The sequence below is a fragment of the Scomber japonicus genome, chromosome 4 (genome assembly GCF_027409825.1).
Source record: "Scomber japonicus isolate fScoJap1 chromosome 4, fScoJap1.pri, whole genome shotgun sequence".
NCBI classification, from domain to species: Eukaryota; Metazoa; Chordata; class Actinopteri; order Scombriformes; family Scombridae; genus Scomber; species Scomber japonicus.
This window is the reverse complement of record NC_070581.1, coordinates 17819327-17838066: the sequence shown is the minus strand read 5'-3', so window position 1 is coordinate 17838066 and position 18740 is coordinate 17819327. Positions and strand designations below refer to the sequence as shown.

The 18740-nt window shown below is 40.2% G+C and overlaps 1 protein-coding gene across 2 annotated transcripts in view; it reads left to right on the top strand.

Annotated features, from left to right (window-relative positions):
* Nucleotides 1–18740, top strand: part of lrp1ab (low density lipoprotein receptor-related protein 1Ab) — a 90053-nt gene continuing 71313 nt past the window's right edge. For both annotated transcript variants that reach the window (XM_053318167.1, XM_053318166.1), the window contains exons 1-2: nt 1–620; nt 14604–14744. In XM_053318167.1, coding sequence (XP_053174142.1) covers nt 548–620; nt 14604–14744 — 214 coding nt within the window. In that variant the 5' untranslated portion in view covers nt 1–547. The remainder of the gene's footprint in view (nt 621–14603; nt 14745–18740) is intronic.

The window sequence follows — 18740 nt, the reverse complement described above, 5'->3', positions numbered from 1 at the left end:
CGTTCACGGTGCTGGAGCTTGAGATTCACCATCCACTTATACAGCCACAAGCACAGTGAGGCATTGGCGCTCTGAGGGGGGGAAAAAGACGCTTTTCGTTTTTTAATTTTTCTTTTTAAGTTTGGCACGGAATGAGCTGAGCTGAACCGGCGGCTGCAGGGCTTCTGGACGAGCGGACGGTTCTGGTGGCATGGTGTGGTGAAACAAGAGAGACCCAGCAAGCAAGCACAGAGAGATAGAGAGACAGAGGTTACACTGTGCTGTGCATCATGTTTGAATGCCGATAATCAATTAGAAATATACATGACTGTGCTGCTGCACTGCCTATAGCCTCACAGGGCTGAAGCTGTAGGCTTCTTTTATACCAGAAGCCCGTCTGAAGCGGCCACTGTGCAGGGCTGAGGGCGCAGCTGAACGGACAATCGCACCCGGACCCATTGAAGGGGTTCGGATGAGGTGGTTGATCGGGTTGTTTGCTTTCAGAAATCCAGCCAACTTTTCCTCTATTCCTTTCTAACAGCAGTGCCATCGGGGCATTGCTCAGGAGATGGCGATGAGGTTGTTCTACTTGGGATTTATACTCTGCCTGGAGATCACATCTCCTAACGGTGCAACCGTAGGTAAGATGCCTGTTGTATTATCTTTGCATTGTGATACTCGAGAAAGCATGATCACTTTTTTTTCTCCCCCCACCTCCCCTGCAAAGCATCTGTGCACAGGCCTGTGTTCACCAGAGTTAGAGCCAACACCTCAAATAGGTTGTTATCACAATAACACAGTGTGCCACATGAGTATCATCAGAGGGAGAGATCGATAACTAGGAATGCCTTGAATCAGACAAAGTAGCTCACAAATAAGCGGTCCGCTGATGATTTTGGCCTAAAAACCTGTGGTGCGTTGTTTAGCAGAGCTCCTGTCTGACCAGACAGTGGGCCTGCCTGCGAGGATGGCAGACACTGAGGTTATTCACAGTTGGAATAATCAGCAGGTAAAAAAGCAATTGCAACACTTGCACGAACGACCCATTTCCACCTACATAATTTCTGACTGACTGCGACAAAATGGCTCTATCCCCTCTCCATGTTTATCAAGCAAAATTCCATTCCTCGTGTATTTTCTGTGTACGGCTACAGCTGATAGCCACCATTCAAAGAAACTGCCGGTTTTTTATTCACAAAAAAACCCGAGCAGCTCACTCGAGTTTCATATCAAACCTGTGGCAGCCATTCAGATCAGCTTTCATGTTTGTTTTCAGTTACTTGGCGCATATGAAAACAACTGTCTGCTTGTATAGGTGTAATCTTTAATGGCGTGGCTTGTCCAGACGTGTAGTGTCTGCACAACTGGGTATCACATTTTATATACTAGTGACAGCCAGGTAATGTCTGATAGTGAAATTAATAGTCGTGCAGTTATCCTCTTACGTCCCGGGATCTCCTTAATACTCCCGAATCCCTGATAGCAATAATGAGATATTAAATGCACCATTGCTCTTTTGACAAGGCTGCAGACCTGTTGAGCTAGCAGCTTGCTTTTCCCCCCTTGTGTATATTAAGGGACACATAAAGGTGCAAAATAGCTCCATAATTTGAAAATTCTCTACAGATGTTACCACATACATCATGTAGCTTTGTACTTACATAATTGTATTAGAGATTTGCTCAGAAAGACTGTTTTGTAAGCCTATGCTCCATTTAGAATGATAGCCTGCATGTTTACATAATCCTGGAGTCTTTGCAAAATCATTCATAATATATTTATAGGATGCAAAAGGTGCAAAGACTTACACTAGAATTGATGTCCTCTGTCCTCTAGCAGTGGTCTGATCGCCTTTTTATATGCCTGTATATTAGTAATATCAATCTGTCAGTTCATCTCACTCTGATAGTATGTTAACTTTGATGCTAGGGGGAAAAGTAACATTTATTTCCTTTCATTTTCCCACTGAAGCCAGCTCCTATCAATACAAAAATCACATCTGCCCTTTTTCTGTTGTTCGATCTTATATAAGTTTCATTACAATTTGATGGAAGCTGTCCAGAGTAAAAGCCATAGTTGAGGTTACTGGAATCTGCAAGCTCCTCCCACCTCCTCCATCAGTATGTAACATCTGGACACAGGGAGACCATTAATCCAACTTAGATGTGACTCCAAGGGGGAGGAGGGAGGGGGCAGTTGAAGAGCTGGGGGTGAAGGGAAATAAACTTAAGCAAGAATCATTCAGGGATACAGTCTGAAACCCACAAGTAGTTACATCACAGGGAGTAAGGGATGGAAATGATATGTGTGTTATGTCATTATTAACAGTTGATTTATCAACCTCCCATCAGAGCGGCGTTGCTTCAAAAGGGTAGAGATGACCAAATGAGTGGAAACAAATTCTAAGGCCAGCCACTGGATTGGAAAGCCACACTTTACCAGCAAACTGGATTTGTCATCACTCTGCTGCAGCATGATTTTATAAATGAATAAGGATTAGTAAGAGGAGGGTCAGAAGGCCATAGCTGACAGTTTAATATAGGATAGATCCCTTTGTTTGTCATTGATACTTGGTGTTGATTAGAGTTTATTGTCGTGGCATTTAAAGGTGTCATCCTTTTAGACAGACAAGATCCAGCACAGTCCCATGCAGTACTAAGAGGAGGCATGGATAATCCACAGCTATACAAAGGAATACAATGTAATATGGACACAATTAGAATCAATCCTTGTCCTTATGTTCTTATTGTTGAAATAAGGTTTGCAACTACAAATAATTGTCTTTAATGATTAATCTATAGATCTTTTAGTGATAATTCAATTAGTTATTTGTACTGCAAAGGACCTTACCTTGTGAGGCAGCTGGATTGGTGATCACGTGGGAATCCATCTTGTCAGGCTTCAAATTATGCACTTGTGGTGAAACCAACAGTGGTTTGGACCAAAGGATGACTTCTGAGATGGTCCTATATAACAAACTATCTGGTGCATCAGGTTACAAAGGACCAGAAAATGGCAAAACATTTTAAAGAAATACCCACCACAATTTCCCAGTGATATCCACGTGTATTGTTTTGTTAGGTAACATCCCAAAGCTTGAAGAGCAACAATAATAATAATAATAATAATGATGAGATATGGATAAGCTAATATGAACATTAGTGAAATAGGAACCATGAAATTACTACTTAGATATGTTAACAATTTATTGATTATCAAAATAGTTAATTTTCTGATCGGGGATATAATGTCAGCTATGTCATACTTCAGCTATGTCATACTTCAGCTATGTCATACTTCAATGAGAAGAATTTAGTTTTTGTTTTTTAATTGCATACCACATGCAACAAAATGGCACCATTTTCATCATTTCATCATTAACACTTCCATATTTGGTCACTTGGACTACTGAGTTTACACATAGGATCTTAAAAACCTTAAGGGGCAGAAGACTCCCCTTGGTGAAAAGTGTAAATGTAGGTCAGAGGCTAAAGAGGTTGAATTCCTGAGGAGCCTACACTCTATTTGCCTGACCTTTTTAATGGGACCTGGCTTTACCTTTTCTTCAGAACTGTCACTGGAAACATCTGCTGGAAAAATTCAGCATCCCTCATACAAATTCAACAGATAAAAGAATTTGGATTGCTCTCTTCAGTTCTTCCAAGTGGAGGTCACTGGGGAGTGGTTATTGTAACTCTGTACACCTGAGGCTGTTTGTCTGTTGACTGCACTCTTATCAGGTAACACAGATAATCCCCAAAATGATTTTCTTCCTTTCTGGCTTCTCATAAAGAAACATAGGATAAAACAGGTATTAAATATTTTGAGTGAAATATAGCCAGTGTCCAGTTTTGATACATTATTTGGCCTCTGAAGGACATTTTATATAAAGCTTATGTGCAGGTGTTTTGCATTTTGGTCTCAACATAGTGAAAATATTTTTGAAATGAATAGCAGACAGTGGGATTCTTGACCTTAGCTGCAGAATTCTTTTTTTTTCTCCATCCCTCTACTTCCTGCACTCCATTGCAAACAACTGTGAAGAAGGTAAAACCAGATTAGCATAAATGTCTTCGGTGTTGTTCCCCACTTACTGAAGGCGTGAGACCACAGATGAAAGAGTGTTTGTTGATTGTGAATAGCAGGGGTGTTCTGTAATTGGTGTTTTCTGCTAGCTACATCACTGTTTACCCTGTTCCGTTCCTAAGCTCCAAAAAAGGAACGGATTGGCTTCTTTAACAAAATAGGGAGTGTGGGTGTGAGTTAATGCAGCTCTGTAATAAAATTTGGCTCTCTATGCATCACTGTTTTGGAACTTTGTTTTGTTTTTTTTGTTTTAATTTTTTATAATTAATATTATGATGTCTCTTAGAAATTGTTATTTTGAACATGCCACACATTAGAATGTAAGCCCTTAAATGAATTTACTGTTAAAGAAATGCATTTGATTTTCTTTGTGTTTACTAAGGGGAGTGCACAGTGTTGTTCAAATGTAGCAAAGGGTTGCAACGTTTGCCTAACACCTGGCACAGCTGTGAGAGTACTGTCCTTGTGACTGCAGATTTACTTTGACATCACTAATGGTGAACTCCTCACCTGATGCCTCAAGCTTGACCACCCAGCTTGTCCGTTTCTAGAGAGTGTCACATCTGTGGCTCTTTGTGTGTCGGTTCCATTGGCTTTACCAGCTTGTGCTCAGGCACACCTCAGATGTTGGCTTTTTGCTTGACTGGAGAATCGATTTGATTGTAGGGACCCCAGGTACTTTTCACACCTGGTCAGAGGAGACAATCTGATATATGGAGATAAAATTCCAATTTCATGGACTGTTGCAAAGTGTCAAAGCTGTTTGCTTTCATCAAAGTCACAGCCATCACGCCTATTCATTGGATTGTGGTTGAGCATGTAACAAACATTTGTGCTGTTGGTATCATGGCAAAGATATGGACACAATTCATTTACTTTTATAGTAGTTTTTTGTGAGAGACTGTGTAAATGTTTCTATTTGATGGATTGTACCAACATGAGCTGAAAGCAAATTGTCATTTACAATCTCTTTGCACTTCACAAATTAAAACATACACATTGTAAGGGCATACGAGACATACACAACATAATTTACAACTCAGTAGTTTAGATGTTTACTGTATAAACATTGAGGTTGATAAGAGACTGTGTGTCCATGACTGAAATGCCACTGCTGTTCAGGTTCAGCGATATGATGATACAGTATGAGATGATATAAATTTGTCCGCAGTAAGATTTGGATTTCATATTATTTTTCATGAATGTGATGAAGTAATTTGATTTCTCAGGTATTTTATTTGCTAGATTAGCTGAAAGTAGATTGAACTTTCTGATTATTTACAATTTAGCTATACTTCAACAATTTCTCAGCTGATTATCCATAAAACTGTATATATAATGATATTGTGATCTACTTGCGTTGATAATGTATTTTAACCATATGAAATCCACCCAACCCCAAATGCTAGTATTCTCAATAGTCTATTTGACTGCCAATTTGATCTAATATGTTTTTTTTTTCATTGTCATTTTTAATCTGATCATTTAAAACCTCATGATGATCTAGTGTATCAGATTACTTCAGGTCAGTGGCTCAAACACACATTGAATTATTGGCTCTTATATAACCAGCTTATCTACAGTAGTGGACATCTGCCCTTACAATATAGAATATGCGGCATTTGCAAAAGACATTAAGTATGAAATAACATTTATAATTTCATTTTATTTAAATAGAATGAGAACCTTTTTATCACAAGTGTATTTCAGATTATGTTAGTTTTGTCCATCACCAGTTATGATGTTCTCAAAGACTCAAATCTTTCTTGACAGATTTTTCACAAGTGTTTATCTCAAAAAGCCGTGGACATGATTTCTATATTGGTGCCTATATAGAAAAGCACTGCAGGCTTGCACTAGTTTCACTTGTTAGAAAATAACTCTTTCAAGTTTCATGTGGTTTTGTTCAAGACAATGCAAGGCAACTTTGTTTATAGAGCACATTTCATTACAAAGAAAGTCGATGTGCTTTATATTTTTAAAAAAAGACAAGAAAACAATAAGCATATGCAACACAGTGGAATAACATAACTCACTGAGAAAACAGGAAGGTTCACATACAGATGTACCCATACATGTACACACACACAATAAATAAACTAGATGCACTATTCAAACATAAAAAAATGAATACCCTTTAGTTTGAAAACTATTATTAATAGCTATTTGTAAGCTTTGAGTTTGTATTTCCTCATCTGGTTCCGTTAGCACCTCAAACCTCTATTAAATGTGACCAGCAACCAGTTTGATGTCCGTGGCTCTCAACAATATTATCAAGACTGAAGGGTGTTTGTAGTCTTGGACTTTAACTGTGCATGCCAAGGCTCACAGCTTGAGGGTTAAAAGTAAAGTAACTGCAGACAGCTGAGTTCCTATTCCACCATAAAATCCAGTCAAATCACCTCTTCAGGCATTCTAGAGTCTATTGTTTTGGAGGTAGTCATGTCGAACTGGCATGCTGTGAGTATTATTCCATTACATGGCACAGCAAAGTAAAGTAAGTAGTTTACCTGTTGGAGGGGTGTTGGTCATCTGTAGCTCTTCTGCTGTTTCTGCCTTTACTTTTCCTCTTTGCATTATTTCTAATTCATCTGCTGAGCAAATGGCTCCAAATTTCTCTGTATTTTGTTGTGTCAACTGGCTTTTAGTGCTGCTAACAAAGCTTTGCTAATTTGGTGAGGAACGTGTTTAATTTCCTGTAAATTCTTCACATGTTATTTAGTCATTCAGAAGCTTTTAATATGAAGCAATAAAGCTGAAATGTTGGGTTTGCATCAGCAGCAACTTAACACAACACCCCTCGGCAGGCTTCTGGAAAACAGAGACAGAGGCCGAAATGAGGGGCTGCATAAAAGGCCAGTAAATGATAAATTAGAGTTTTTTTAACTGTGAATCATGCAAAGCTATACTCTACTGGAGTCCCAGAATGAAAATACAGAACTGGAAATTAGCATAATATGTCCTCCTTTATATCTTTCTATGTTATTAAAGTTTAAGGATATCACTGATGAACAAGGAGGTCATCTGTTAAGATTAAAAGTGGATGACAACTCATTTGTGTATTGTTTATGAGTCATTCTGAGCAATTATTGAGTCAGACACATTCCTCCTTCCTGCCCTCCCCCACCCTTTTACTTTTGAGTGAATCTAATGAGGCATTCATCTAGGGAAATCCACTCATCAAATCAGAGACATTTTATCTTTAAACTGAGGTAAATCCTTTTGTAACTTACTATATTCATACTTTACTCCCGTGGCCTTGGATGTTTTTTCCTGTTAGCGACAGAGGCAGGGCAGGATTTACAGTCATCTCAGTTGCAATGAATGCCTCAATTTATGTGGTCCAGCCCTCATTTTGTGGCTACCATATTCTGTTTTCATAACAGCTGAATCTGGGTTGACTTTTCCTCTATGAGTGCATATACAATGGCAGAGATTAATGTGGGTGGATGTCGAAGAACTCTCCTTAGCCCCACTATGAGCCTATTTACATGTATCTTTATGTCTATCAATCACTACTATGTCTGTTTTTTACTGGGTTGCCCTTTACTGCTCTGGCCTGTGACATCCTGCAGATCCTCATCAAGTTACCTTTGAGGTCAAAGCTGCACCCTTTTGTTGTGCGATGACACAAAAACAAAGCATTCAGGCCCAAGAGTAGGTACTAACTCTGCTATTTGTGCATGTTCAACCTCTTTGAAAATGGCTATTGAGAATAAGAAATTAGATAGCCTATGGCCATTGTATGTGCACTGTGAGCTGGTTAAAGTGCTCTAGTGCTTGGCTGTGGCTTGGTGTGCACAAACCTAAGGAGTTGCGTATTGGTTAGGTACTGCACAGTGTCACTATTGAAGATGTTGCTTTAATGGCTACAGCAGTGGCCATACATTAAATAATGTTTATCACTCTCTTCTCAATGCTCTGCTTTGTACCATAGCATTCCAACATAACATTACATCTGACATCCTCTGACTTTGGTGAAAGAGAGATTGTCTTCCATCTGAATAATTAATACAGCCCAGACATTCAGGAATAACAACTTCCCTCTGCCCTCATTCTCTTCCCTGTGGTCGGTGTTTGGTTTTAACTGTTAATTATAATGCATGGCTTTGACATCCTGCTAAACTGAACTCAGTGAAATCACTTTAAACTTTACCTCAGGGGTCTAATTGCATAGTTGGTTTGCCTTTTTCACTCTTTGAACCACTCTGGAAGAACAGTGTTCCACAATGAAGGGAAGGGGAGGAGAAGTGATGGGTGATGAGAAACAGTCCTGCAGTCCTGGTTTCATTCCCAATTTCTCCTGTCACTACAGTTGTAAACAGTAAGACTACAGAGACCCCGAGGGTAATTTATTTATTAATTTATTAAAGTAATTTCACATTCCCATTTGTACGGTTATCTTTTTACAGCATTTAATAGAATCCATGCTCTATTGATGAGCCTAGAAGTGATCCACATGAGGATTGTGTTGGTTGAATAGTAGGATCTGCTCAGTGTTACCATGCTTATGAAACAAAAGTAAACTTTTTATCATTTTGTTTGTTAACCTTTTCAGCTGACTCTGTGTTCTGTGTGCATTTGCATAACGGTTATTGTCATCCTGGTGTGTGTTGTTTTAACTCAAGCAAACTTGTAATACATTCCAGCCAAATATTGTTGCTCTTTAAATAGGTAAAAAACATTTAAAAACATGCGCAGCATTAAGTTAGTCCATTACACAGCTACACTAGCAGAGCAGCGGCAGCAGCCACAGTCCTCCTTTGGTGTCTACACAGGCACAGTACTGTGTATAGGTCAACTGTGTTCTGGCAGTGTTCAGAGCACAGCAAACAATCACTGTAGTAATGCAGGTAAAGTGAAGGAAAATGACTTCTGGCTATAGCCTTGCGATATCAGACAATCAATGCTTGAATGGTGAAGAGTACAGCAGCTAACAAATCTACGGCTCTCACATTTTGTTAAGAACACGCCCAACCGGAAATGATGCTCTCCCCCCAATATCTCATTATTAAGGGCTGCCCTAAAGACTTTGGATTGGTTCTGCAATGCAGTTATTTTTCTTAAAAAAACTCTTTAATTCTTTGTCCTCAGTCTCTAGTTAAGCAAAACATTTCAAGACTGACTTGTGGGTCTGTCAACTTTTGTATAGCACAAGTGAAACACAAACCGTTACATAGCCTGTGTAGACAGCTGTATTGATTAAGATGGAAGCATATCTCCTCTGACAGACAAGTGAAGAATACGGCTGAAACACCTCCTGTGCAGATAATTCTTTACTTTATTTGCACTGGATTCCATTCTCACAGCAAAGAGAAACAAACAACAAGTACTTTCTTGAATTCAAAACTAAAGCTGTTTGGTTTCTTAAGAATTTTGGCTGTGTGTAAAAGATTGTCTTTTTGAGGCAAAGCTGTACACATGTAATCAATTAGAAGGTGCTGGTATGTGCTGCATGGATCTGGAGTTGATTTGTGGAGCATGGATGGCCATATTGAGGGAGACAGATCGGCAGGGAAAGTGGGTCAGTGTTGTGTCCCAGCTGGTGATGGTGTCTGGAGGCCTTCAGGATAACATGGTGAATAAATGGTGCCACAACACCATTTACTCACCATGTTATCCTGTTCCATCCCACAGACTTCCTTTCAAAATTTTTTTTCTGATTTTTGGATTACAAAAACTTAAGCAACACCATAAATTCCCTCGTAAATGAAGACATGGCTTTGAAAGTACCTCTTTTTTAATAAGCACTCAGGAGGGACGTTTCTATAAGAGCCAGGCTTTGTGTACGTTTATACATTTGCTCATTCGCTCGTGTTTAATGCTTTTTGCCATGCACAGTGCCCGAGGGCAATTCAGTGTGCGCTGTTTAGACAGCACAAAGCTCCAGTGGCCCTGCATAAGGAAATACAGTGTGTGCTCCCTACAGCTGGCAGTATGCTCAAAGTCGGGCCAAGTCAGCCAACTGGAGCCAGAACATTCACATACCAGGAAGTAATTCAATAATTTATAGCAGTGTGTGTAAGACATATCAGATTCAAACATTTGTTCTGTGAATCTTTCAGTGACAACACAATGTTTTGTGTAAAAGCAGGAGTTTGTAAGTCAGTTTATTTTCTCTTCCACAACCATGCGTAGCCTTCTGTTATCCTAGAAAGCAAGTGCACTGGCTTATGTCTCAGCTTTCCACAACTGACTCCACGTAGAATTTTGTTTCAGCACTTATAACCAAATGAAAACCATTGATGGATGTTGTTTTGGTCAGTAAAACAGCAATGACTTAATCATGATGTGCTGATTTAACAAGATAATGAGGAAAGAAAATAGAATTACAGTCTGTGATTTCTAATTATGACCACAAACAGTCCAATTTTGTGAATTTATTCAAGTAAAAGCTTTCAAACCGTTAAAAAAACATTAAATATGATTTTAGATGGAAACACTAATCCAATGTCTGATGGACAAATACTCAGATTTTCAGTATACTGACCTTCAGACATTCTTGGGCTTTCAGTTGCCTCAAGGACAATGTCATCACTCATATTTTATACCATTACTGTATCACTCTCCTATATAGATTTTTAAATATAATACATCTGTAGTGCAGCATATTGTAACTACATCAGAGTGCAGACACAGGCATTTTGGTGTTTGTGGACAGCTGTTTTTAAATCTGCCAAATAAAGATATTCGTTCATGGTGTAATTTCTCTTCAGAAATAGAAACCTGTTTCCTGTGGAACATCTAAAGTTGCCCTTACTGAGTAATGGTGTCAAATTCAAAACTCTTGAGGGCTTCATCTAAGACTGTCCCTCTCTAATTAGATGTATTTTTGCTCTAGTAGATGCCTATAGGTTGGGTGTTTATTTAGGTTATCTTAATGTAGAAGGAGCAGTATTTCTCATGTTTAAGTGTATAGCATACTGATTTTACTTTTAAAACCATAACATAAGCAACAGAAGACAAGGTCATTATTTAAAAAAAAAAGTGATCACCCTGCTGCATTGGGGGTAGAATATTTGAATGTTGTGGGATTTCCTACCATTTAGTCACAGCAGTGTGATCAAGTTGCCACTCAGCTGTGGCAGGAAATGCTTTAGTTGGAAGTGCATTATTAAGAGGGAACTCTGTTGGCGGCGAACACACAGGGCTTATTGGAGTTCCTGTAAGTGGAGTGTGTACCTTGATTCAATGGGATTGGTGTTTGCTGTTGGGCCAATCCCAGGAGACCAAATAAAGGCCTTCTTCATTCCCTTTTGTAGGTAAAGTGGACTCAAATGGTTTAACGTCTCAGCCTGATTTGGACCCTCTAAAAATTGTCAGTACTCTGGCAGTTAGTTTGGAAAAAAGGGACTTTGCAGGGTGAATTAACAATTCACATCTCTGTTTGAGATATTTCAGTGGGCTTTGAAAGAAGACTGCTGAGGGGGAAGGCTGCCAGTCGTTTCCCCCAGTCTCTAACCCCTCCTCAGCCACAACCTCCAATTAGGCTCAGAGGTTCTCCCCTCTGCGGTCAATTCATGCTGGTGTGTAAAGCGATGGTAAAATTAGAACCCACAATGTTTTATTTCCAGTTTTATGCCCACTCATAGGGAACAACTGCCTCAACCCAGATGCTTCACACAGGGACCAGAGAGACTGAGGGAATGCCTTCACATAGCAGCCTGTCAGAGGCTTCAATGCTGTTACTCATTTCGGCTCATGCCTCAGTCAGTGCGGGTGTTTGTCTGGTTGTTGGTTGTTTAGGCAGATTAAATGGCAACATATAAGCATTGGTGAGCTGAAAGGAAGCAAAACTAACAAGTTGGCCCCAGGCCATAGCTAGCCTCCCTCTCATTCCTTCACCGAGGGGTTGGGTGTATGCGTGGCTTCTAAACTGATTCATTCATTGGTCTCTATCCAGCCTTTTATGGCTCTCTTTCTCACTCTCATCTCAAATTTTACATCCTGTCAAGGTCTTGTGATGTTTAATATAGAAGTCTATATTTTGGCATTTCATTGCTGTGTTTAAATCTTATTCTGTTGCATCCCTTGAACTTCTCTTGCAAAACCCTTGTTTTTTAAGGCATGCCCTTGCTATTGTGTGATGAGGAGAACAGGGTGAAAACTCCCAGCTCACTCTTTGTCCTTCTATCCCAAGGTGTTAGATTAGTATAATGGAAATGATGTGATTTGATCCCTGCAATCCTTTAGTTGCTAATTGTATTTACAAAAACACAACACTGAATTCTTAGTCTCTGACATATACAAACACCTCACTGTCACATCAAAAAACGACCAGGGTCTAAACCACTTAGCTGCATTCACACCAAATTCCACAATTCAGCACCTTTCTGCACTATTGTGTGGAGGTGTGGGTGTGTTTATTTGTGCTTTAAAACATAACTGCTGTGTAACAATCAGAAAATCTTTTATTTCTCCGATGTATGGCTTTGTTCTCACTACTGCTGCCCCCTTTCTTTATTCACTCTCTGGCTAGAACACTGCTGCTTAGCTTACCCTCTCGCTCTCTGTCACTTGTACTTTCAGCTTGCTTGCCCCCTCTCTCTTTTTTTCTCTTGTCCTTTCTAAAATGAATCTTGTTGACTTTGTTGCTGGCTTCATGGCAACAAAGTCAACAAGTAAACAAGGTTCTTCTTCCCGTGGGCCTCTTTGGTCTGATCACCGGCTTACATGATTTGCCACCACAGCATGACATCAGGTTGCATTTCAGCGAAAGTCAATTCTGATTAAACTTCTTGCTGGATGGATGCTGCTTTTTTTTTTTTTGCTGAACCCTATGGCCTATACTCCTGCAGCCTAAACGCACTACCTCCATTCAAATGAATGGGAGGACTGCTGTTTTTCCCGCATTGCCGGATTTGCTGTGAATATAGCCTTAGTCTGACAGTCAAAAAGGAACGTGATTGCAATGATACACTAGCCTCATGCTCTCTTATGATTTCAGTCACATCCCAGCCCCCTTGTGGTGTGCACCCCACCCCCACCCCCCAACACCTCTCTGCCTGCCAAGTACGTAGGGAGGCAAGTCATCCAGGGCGAGAGAGGGCTCAGTCCCTGCAGAGAATCACAATGAGACCTTCAGCACTGTCCTTCCCAGAGCATTGCTGCAGTACAGTAACAATAACCTCCTGACTGGAGTGATTATTGTGGTCTCTTTGTCTTTCTTAATGTGTAACATTTTTGACCGCTTAAATGGAAGCATTACTCTTTTATACATTTCTTTCTTCTTTATGAGAGAAAATGTTATCTGAGGATTTCAGTTTTCAGGCTTGGTTTAACTTGGTTTAAATAAGGAAGAGAAACAGATTGTCCCTTTTTCACTATTCATCCAGATAGTTGAGATATCCATCAGATTTTGTCTGCTACATTCCATTGGTGAGTAAAATTTAATTGATGGGGCTTGAAACATTCAAACCGAATGTCAAGAAGAAGAAACACTCCCTGACCAATACCCCCCCCCCCCCCACACACACACACACACGAAAACAGACTGTTGTGTCAGTTATTAATAGTACCATATACAAGGAAATAAAGGTTATTTTTCAATGCTGTGAGCAGAAAATTAAAATTCCATTCACCTCCATGTTTTTGGGGTGGATCCAAAAATTCAATGTCAAAACTTGCATGAATACCAACACTGCAGCAAATCATTAGTGGTTAGTGAGAAAATACTTTTTAATTAATTTTTAAAAAAGAATTTAGGCAAACCCACCCTGTATGATACATTTGAAATAAGTGATAAATTCAGTGTTGACAGACTAATGTGTCACTTAGCAGGTAGAGCTCCATTTCACCCAGGTTTTTCTGAGTGAGGCTGAGTTAAAACATGTCAGCAGTGTCAGACTGCTGATGGGTCATGAGCATTTGAGCGTTGCTGTGGAGCTGCTAGCCTGTGGTGCACCTCAACAATCTGTGCTGACTTACTGCCCAGAACTACCACACTCTGCAGTTTCCCATGGGTCAGACGGTGATTGAATGCCCAGTTATTTCTGTGCCTTGACACATGAAAGAGCCTCTGTGGTAAAAGTTGAAAAACACCTTCAGAGTAATAAAAAAGCAGAAAGAAATGAGATGTCCGTAAGAAGAGAGGAAACAACAAACAAACCCAGTACTAAAAGGCACCAGTGTTGGTTGTAAACTTGTACAGGAGGTAATTTTTTTCTGAATAGAGTGTGCTTGTTGGTCCTTTTTGATACAAAAACATCATTGTAAACTTGGGTTGACCCTTGCTTGTTGCTTTGCCCCCCTAAGTTAAGATTTATTTTGCTTTAAGCTGAAAATTTCCTGTGTAGCTTTTGGACAGGAGAGAATGATTGTTGAAATATTCTTAAGAAAGTAACTATATTACTTTATACAATTACATCATACAAGTACTGGATGATGCATTAAAAACATTCACTTTCATGCTGGCATTTCTTTTAAGGGTTGCTAGAGAATTCCACTTCTTTCTATATGCTTATAAGTCAGAAACGTGTCTAGCATTCAGTTGTTTTCGTGATGACTCATGAACTTTTCTCTACTCTTTTTTTTTTCAGCTCCCAAAGCTGACGACCAGCCCAAGACTTGCAGCTCTAAGCAGTTTGTATGTAAGGATCAGGTGACCTGTATCTCCAAAGGCTGGCGCTGTGATGGGGAGAAGGACTGTCCAGATGGTTCAGACGAATCAGCAGATATCTGTAAGTATGCCGACATGAAAGTAGCCACTAAAAATGCCTCTCAGCAGGCTTGTGTCCTCAACTCTCATGTCCTCTCCAATCTGTTATGCTTGAGGGCGACAAGGATTAACGCTGGTTTTCCTCGGCTTTGTTTTCTTGAGTATCCTATGTTGCAATTCAAGCTTTTTTTTAAACACTGAATCATTTTTTTATACCTCACCTCGTCACAGTCTCTGCTTCTAAATGGCTTTGAAGAGACAACAGCACAATGTTCAGACAGTTTAATTTGGGGCTGAATAAGAGGGTAGGTTATTCTACGAAGGACACAGGCTCACAGTGTGTACTGTGGCTGCTCCGCTGAATTATAGCTCTAATTATGCGGCTGTGTTTAGTCTGAATGTTCAGGGATGTGTCTGCTCTTGTCTGGACTCATACGGGATCTGTGCTGTCCCTGAGAGTCTTGTCCCAGCCACTCACATCTGTCAGCCTCTCTGCCCTGCCACTCCATCCATAAAAGCCTCCGCTCTGTTTATACGCAGGCGTTAATGGTGATTTTACTGTCTGCATGTGCCACACCTTACGTCTGTCATGCCACAAACATTCTCACAATAGTCTGGCACGTAGAGACAAGCAGCTGACACCCAGCATTAATGGTCTTGTTATTGTGGGTGAAAACACTGTTAAGTATCAACACATAGAATTAGAGACTGAAATTGTGAGATAGCTGAGGGTAGTGGTGTTGTATTATGATGCTGTGGTCATAGGTACATAAAACATGATCTGTGGGTGTTGAGATGGAGAAAGTTAAAATTAGTTGGACTCTCCTCCCACAGACAGGTTAAGTAATCTCCTCCATGCTCACAGTTTTGCTGTATTAAATATCCAGTCTTTGAAACAATTTGGTTTGAGGCTGAACTGTCAAATGTTTTCTGAGCTCACATGTCATTTGAAGATAAACCCAAAGGTCCAACAGAAAGCTCTCTCATCAACTTCCTCCATCATTCCCCTTTTATTTATGGATTCACACAGATTATATGGTGAGAGCCCTAACCCTAACCCTATGATTTAGCGGATGCTTTTTTTAAAGAAAGGAAGCAAATGATCAATTGTAGCTTTTCAAATAACAGCAATCACAAAACATGAGCAATTTTATTAAAGTGTGACCCACGTAATTCATTCGAACAAGCTGTGGCTGGTCAATTTCTTCCCTTTTCTACTAAGCAATTGAACTGAGTGAATTTTCCATAGCACTTATGTAATTTGGTGACACAGACAATGGTGTGATTCATCTTCTGCGTGGAGAGATGGAGAGTGGTGTTTCACCAGAACATCAAGATATGTTCTGCTCAATTACCCGCTTCTCATGGGCTCTACTCTGCCTGTCGCTTTACTTTAAGTCTCTTCTCCATTCATGTGAGTTTCTGAGACAGTCATAATAAATATCTGTTACTGCAGTTAATACACTTTTTGTCCGTACAGTACTATGTGTTTGCAGTCTAACAAGTTCAGTCAAAGGCGAGATGCAAGTTTTGGTTTCCCAATGAAAGGCAGCCAGACTGTGATTTTATCTACAGTCGTTTAGTTGATCTCCATTAAATGTGAGTAGTGTTTGGAATAGAAGGCTGCAGATAAAGCTACAGAGTAAATGGGCCTGAGCCAGTATAGATGGAGACAGGAGAGTTTGGAGGAGTATGACTCTGAAGGTTATTTAAAAAACCTGCTATGACTCAGAGGAATGGAAAGGTCTTTTTATCCCAGCTTTTCCATTTGAGGGGTGCAACAGTTTGCAGGTCATCAGCCTGGTTTCTCCCCTACTGGGACGCATCATCATGAGAGAGCAGGATGCTGTAAATAAAGCTTCTCCCAACTGACCTGTTATTGAAATGGTAAATAGAAATGCAGGCCAAATGTTGATCTATCTATGGGGACTGAATTCTTGATCAACCGGGGAAGTTTTGTGTTGATGCAATTTAAGTTCAAGGTATCACCGCTTTCTATTATCAGCCCCAAAGTTTACAGAAGCAGTCTAACTTTCTCTTAGTTTTTGAAAGTTTGTGAATTCAAAGAAAATTCCCTGCTTTTGTTCCAACAGGCCCTCTGACCACAGTCTAGTTTTGTGTGTTAATGTTGAGGGGAATTAGAGTGTTGCGTGCTACTATAATTATGACATTATCTCCAGTTCAAGTTAATTACTAACTACAGACTTTACGAAGAGTACTTTTCCCTCCTCTTTTCTTCCTTTCTTCTCTTCTATTCTTCCACTCTGTCCCTGCTGGTGGCTCTTGGTGCGAGATTGCCCCACAGTCTGGCCATCCTGTAAATCAGAGACTTTGACAGTGCAGGCAGTGCTTGCAGCCAACATGGAGCGTTGTTATTTCTTAAATAGGTTAGTATATCACTTGAAAATGGCACTCGCAAAAAGTGAAAATGAGAATCTGCTTGTATTATTCCACTCATCTTCAAGCTCGACTGTTAAGTGACAACCACATGACTAAAACTAATTTGGCTGAAGCACTAGTTCTACTTCTGGTAAATGCCACCTGTTTTGTTTACGATGACCATGAATCCACTCGCTGTCAGAGTGGTGGACGCTATAAACATGTGCTTTTGTCTCGTGAGGTTCTTTGATCTACACCTCAGCTACCCATGCTGGAAGAAAGTGTACTCCTCAGTATCATACTGTCTGGAGGCCTAATTGCCTGTCATTTCCAAACCATTCATCTGGGCTATAATTATGTTGAGCAGCTAAAGACAGACTTCTGCCACAGTAGTGGGGTTATAAGATGACATCACATGAGGAGTTGACATGCTGTGGTTGAGGTGGCAATTGATGCCAGGGGTCAGTGTTGCATGTTAACATCCTTAGCCAGTGTTGTTGTTGTTTATAAAAGGGGCACTGAAGCTTAGTGATTGGGAGGTGCATGTGTGGATGTGTGTGCGTGTGTGCACATGGATTTGCATGAGTTGTCGTCATGAATGAATTGGAGAGGGTATGGGCATGTTGCCAGTTGTAGGACCATCATGGCCCTCAGCCCCCTGTGTTGCACCTCCCTCTCATAGCCCCTAGTTCACATTGAGATAGCCATCAGCAGGCTGCCTGTGCAGGCCCGTGTTTGCAGGTGTGACCCTGTCATCCCCTCTCAGGGACTGCACTGACTCCCCTTCACTGCATGTCTTCAATTGGTTTCAGACAAGCTGTTTCACCTCAATTACATACAGGCTTAGGGCTCAGGAAGTAGTTGACAAGTGCCCCCGGGGCAGGAGTTAATGTTCTGTATTTCTCAACGACAATGCTCAGACAGTGCAGGACTGCGGCTTTTTAATGCTCTTATAGGTAGTTGTATGTTGTCAAAGCTTTGAGTTCTTCATGATGTCCATGCATGGATTTCCTTGCAGTTGAGCAGGTTTTACAAAAGAGACTGACAGTTCACAGAAGTCCACACAGGACAGATGAGGTGTGTGCCAAACAGAGTGGATTAACACATCTTGTTTGTTTTTTAAGTGTGTGTATGGTGTGTTCATTAACTATCCAGTTGTTTTTATGTGTTTAAAGCCCTATGGAAGGTATTTTGTCTTGAAATAAAATAAAAAGGTTTATCTGTAATGGGTGTGAGTATCTAAAGAAAAGAAAATCCATTGAGACACTATAAGGTTATCTATTGCTCAGCACCATTTCTGCTGTTTTTCACCATTATGACATCAGCAAAAAGCTTTTTTAATTTTCTTCTTTTCAGCCCTTTATTAGCCCTAGCTATGGAGAGACTGAGACTGTTGTAATGCCTTCCATATACTAGAGAGATGAGATAATGGCTTTTAAGCATAGTAGTAGTTGAACAACCATGGCTTTACTTGTCAAACCATTCTAGCGACTATTTTTTTCTTTATCCTGTTGTTAAAATAAAACGTGCTGTATCACAATTTTCATTCCCTTTCACAGCTCTGTTGGAACAGTTGCAGTAAAAACACTGACTGCTCGTCTGTATCCCCAAGTCTGTATGCAATTATGATTCTTGCGTG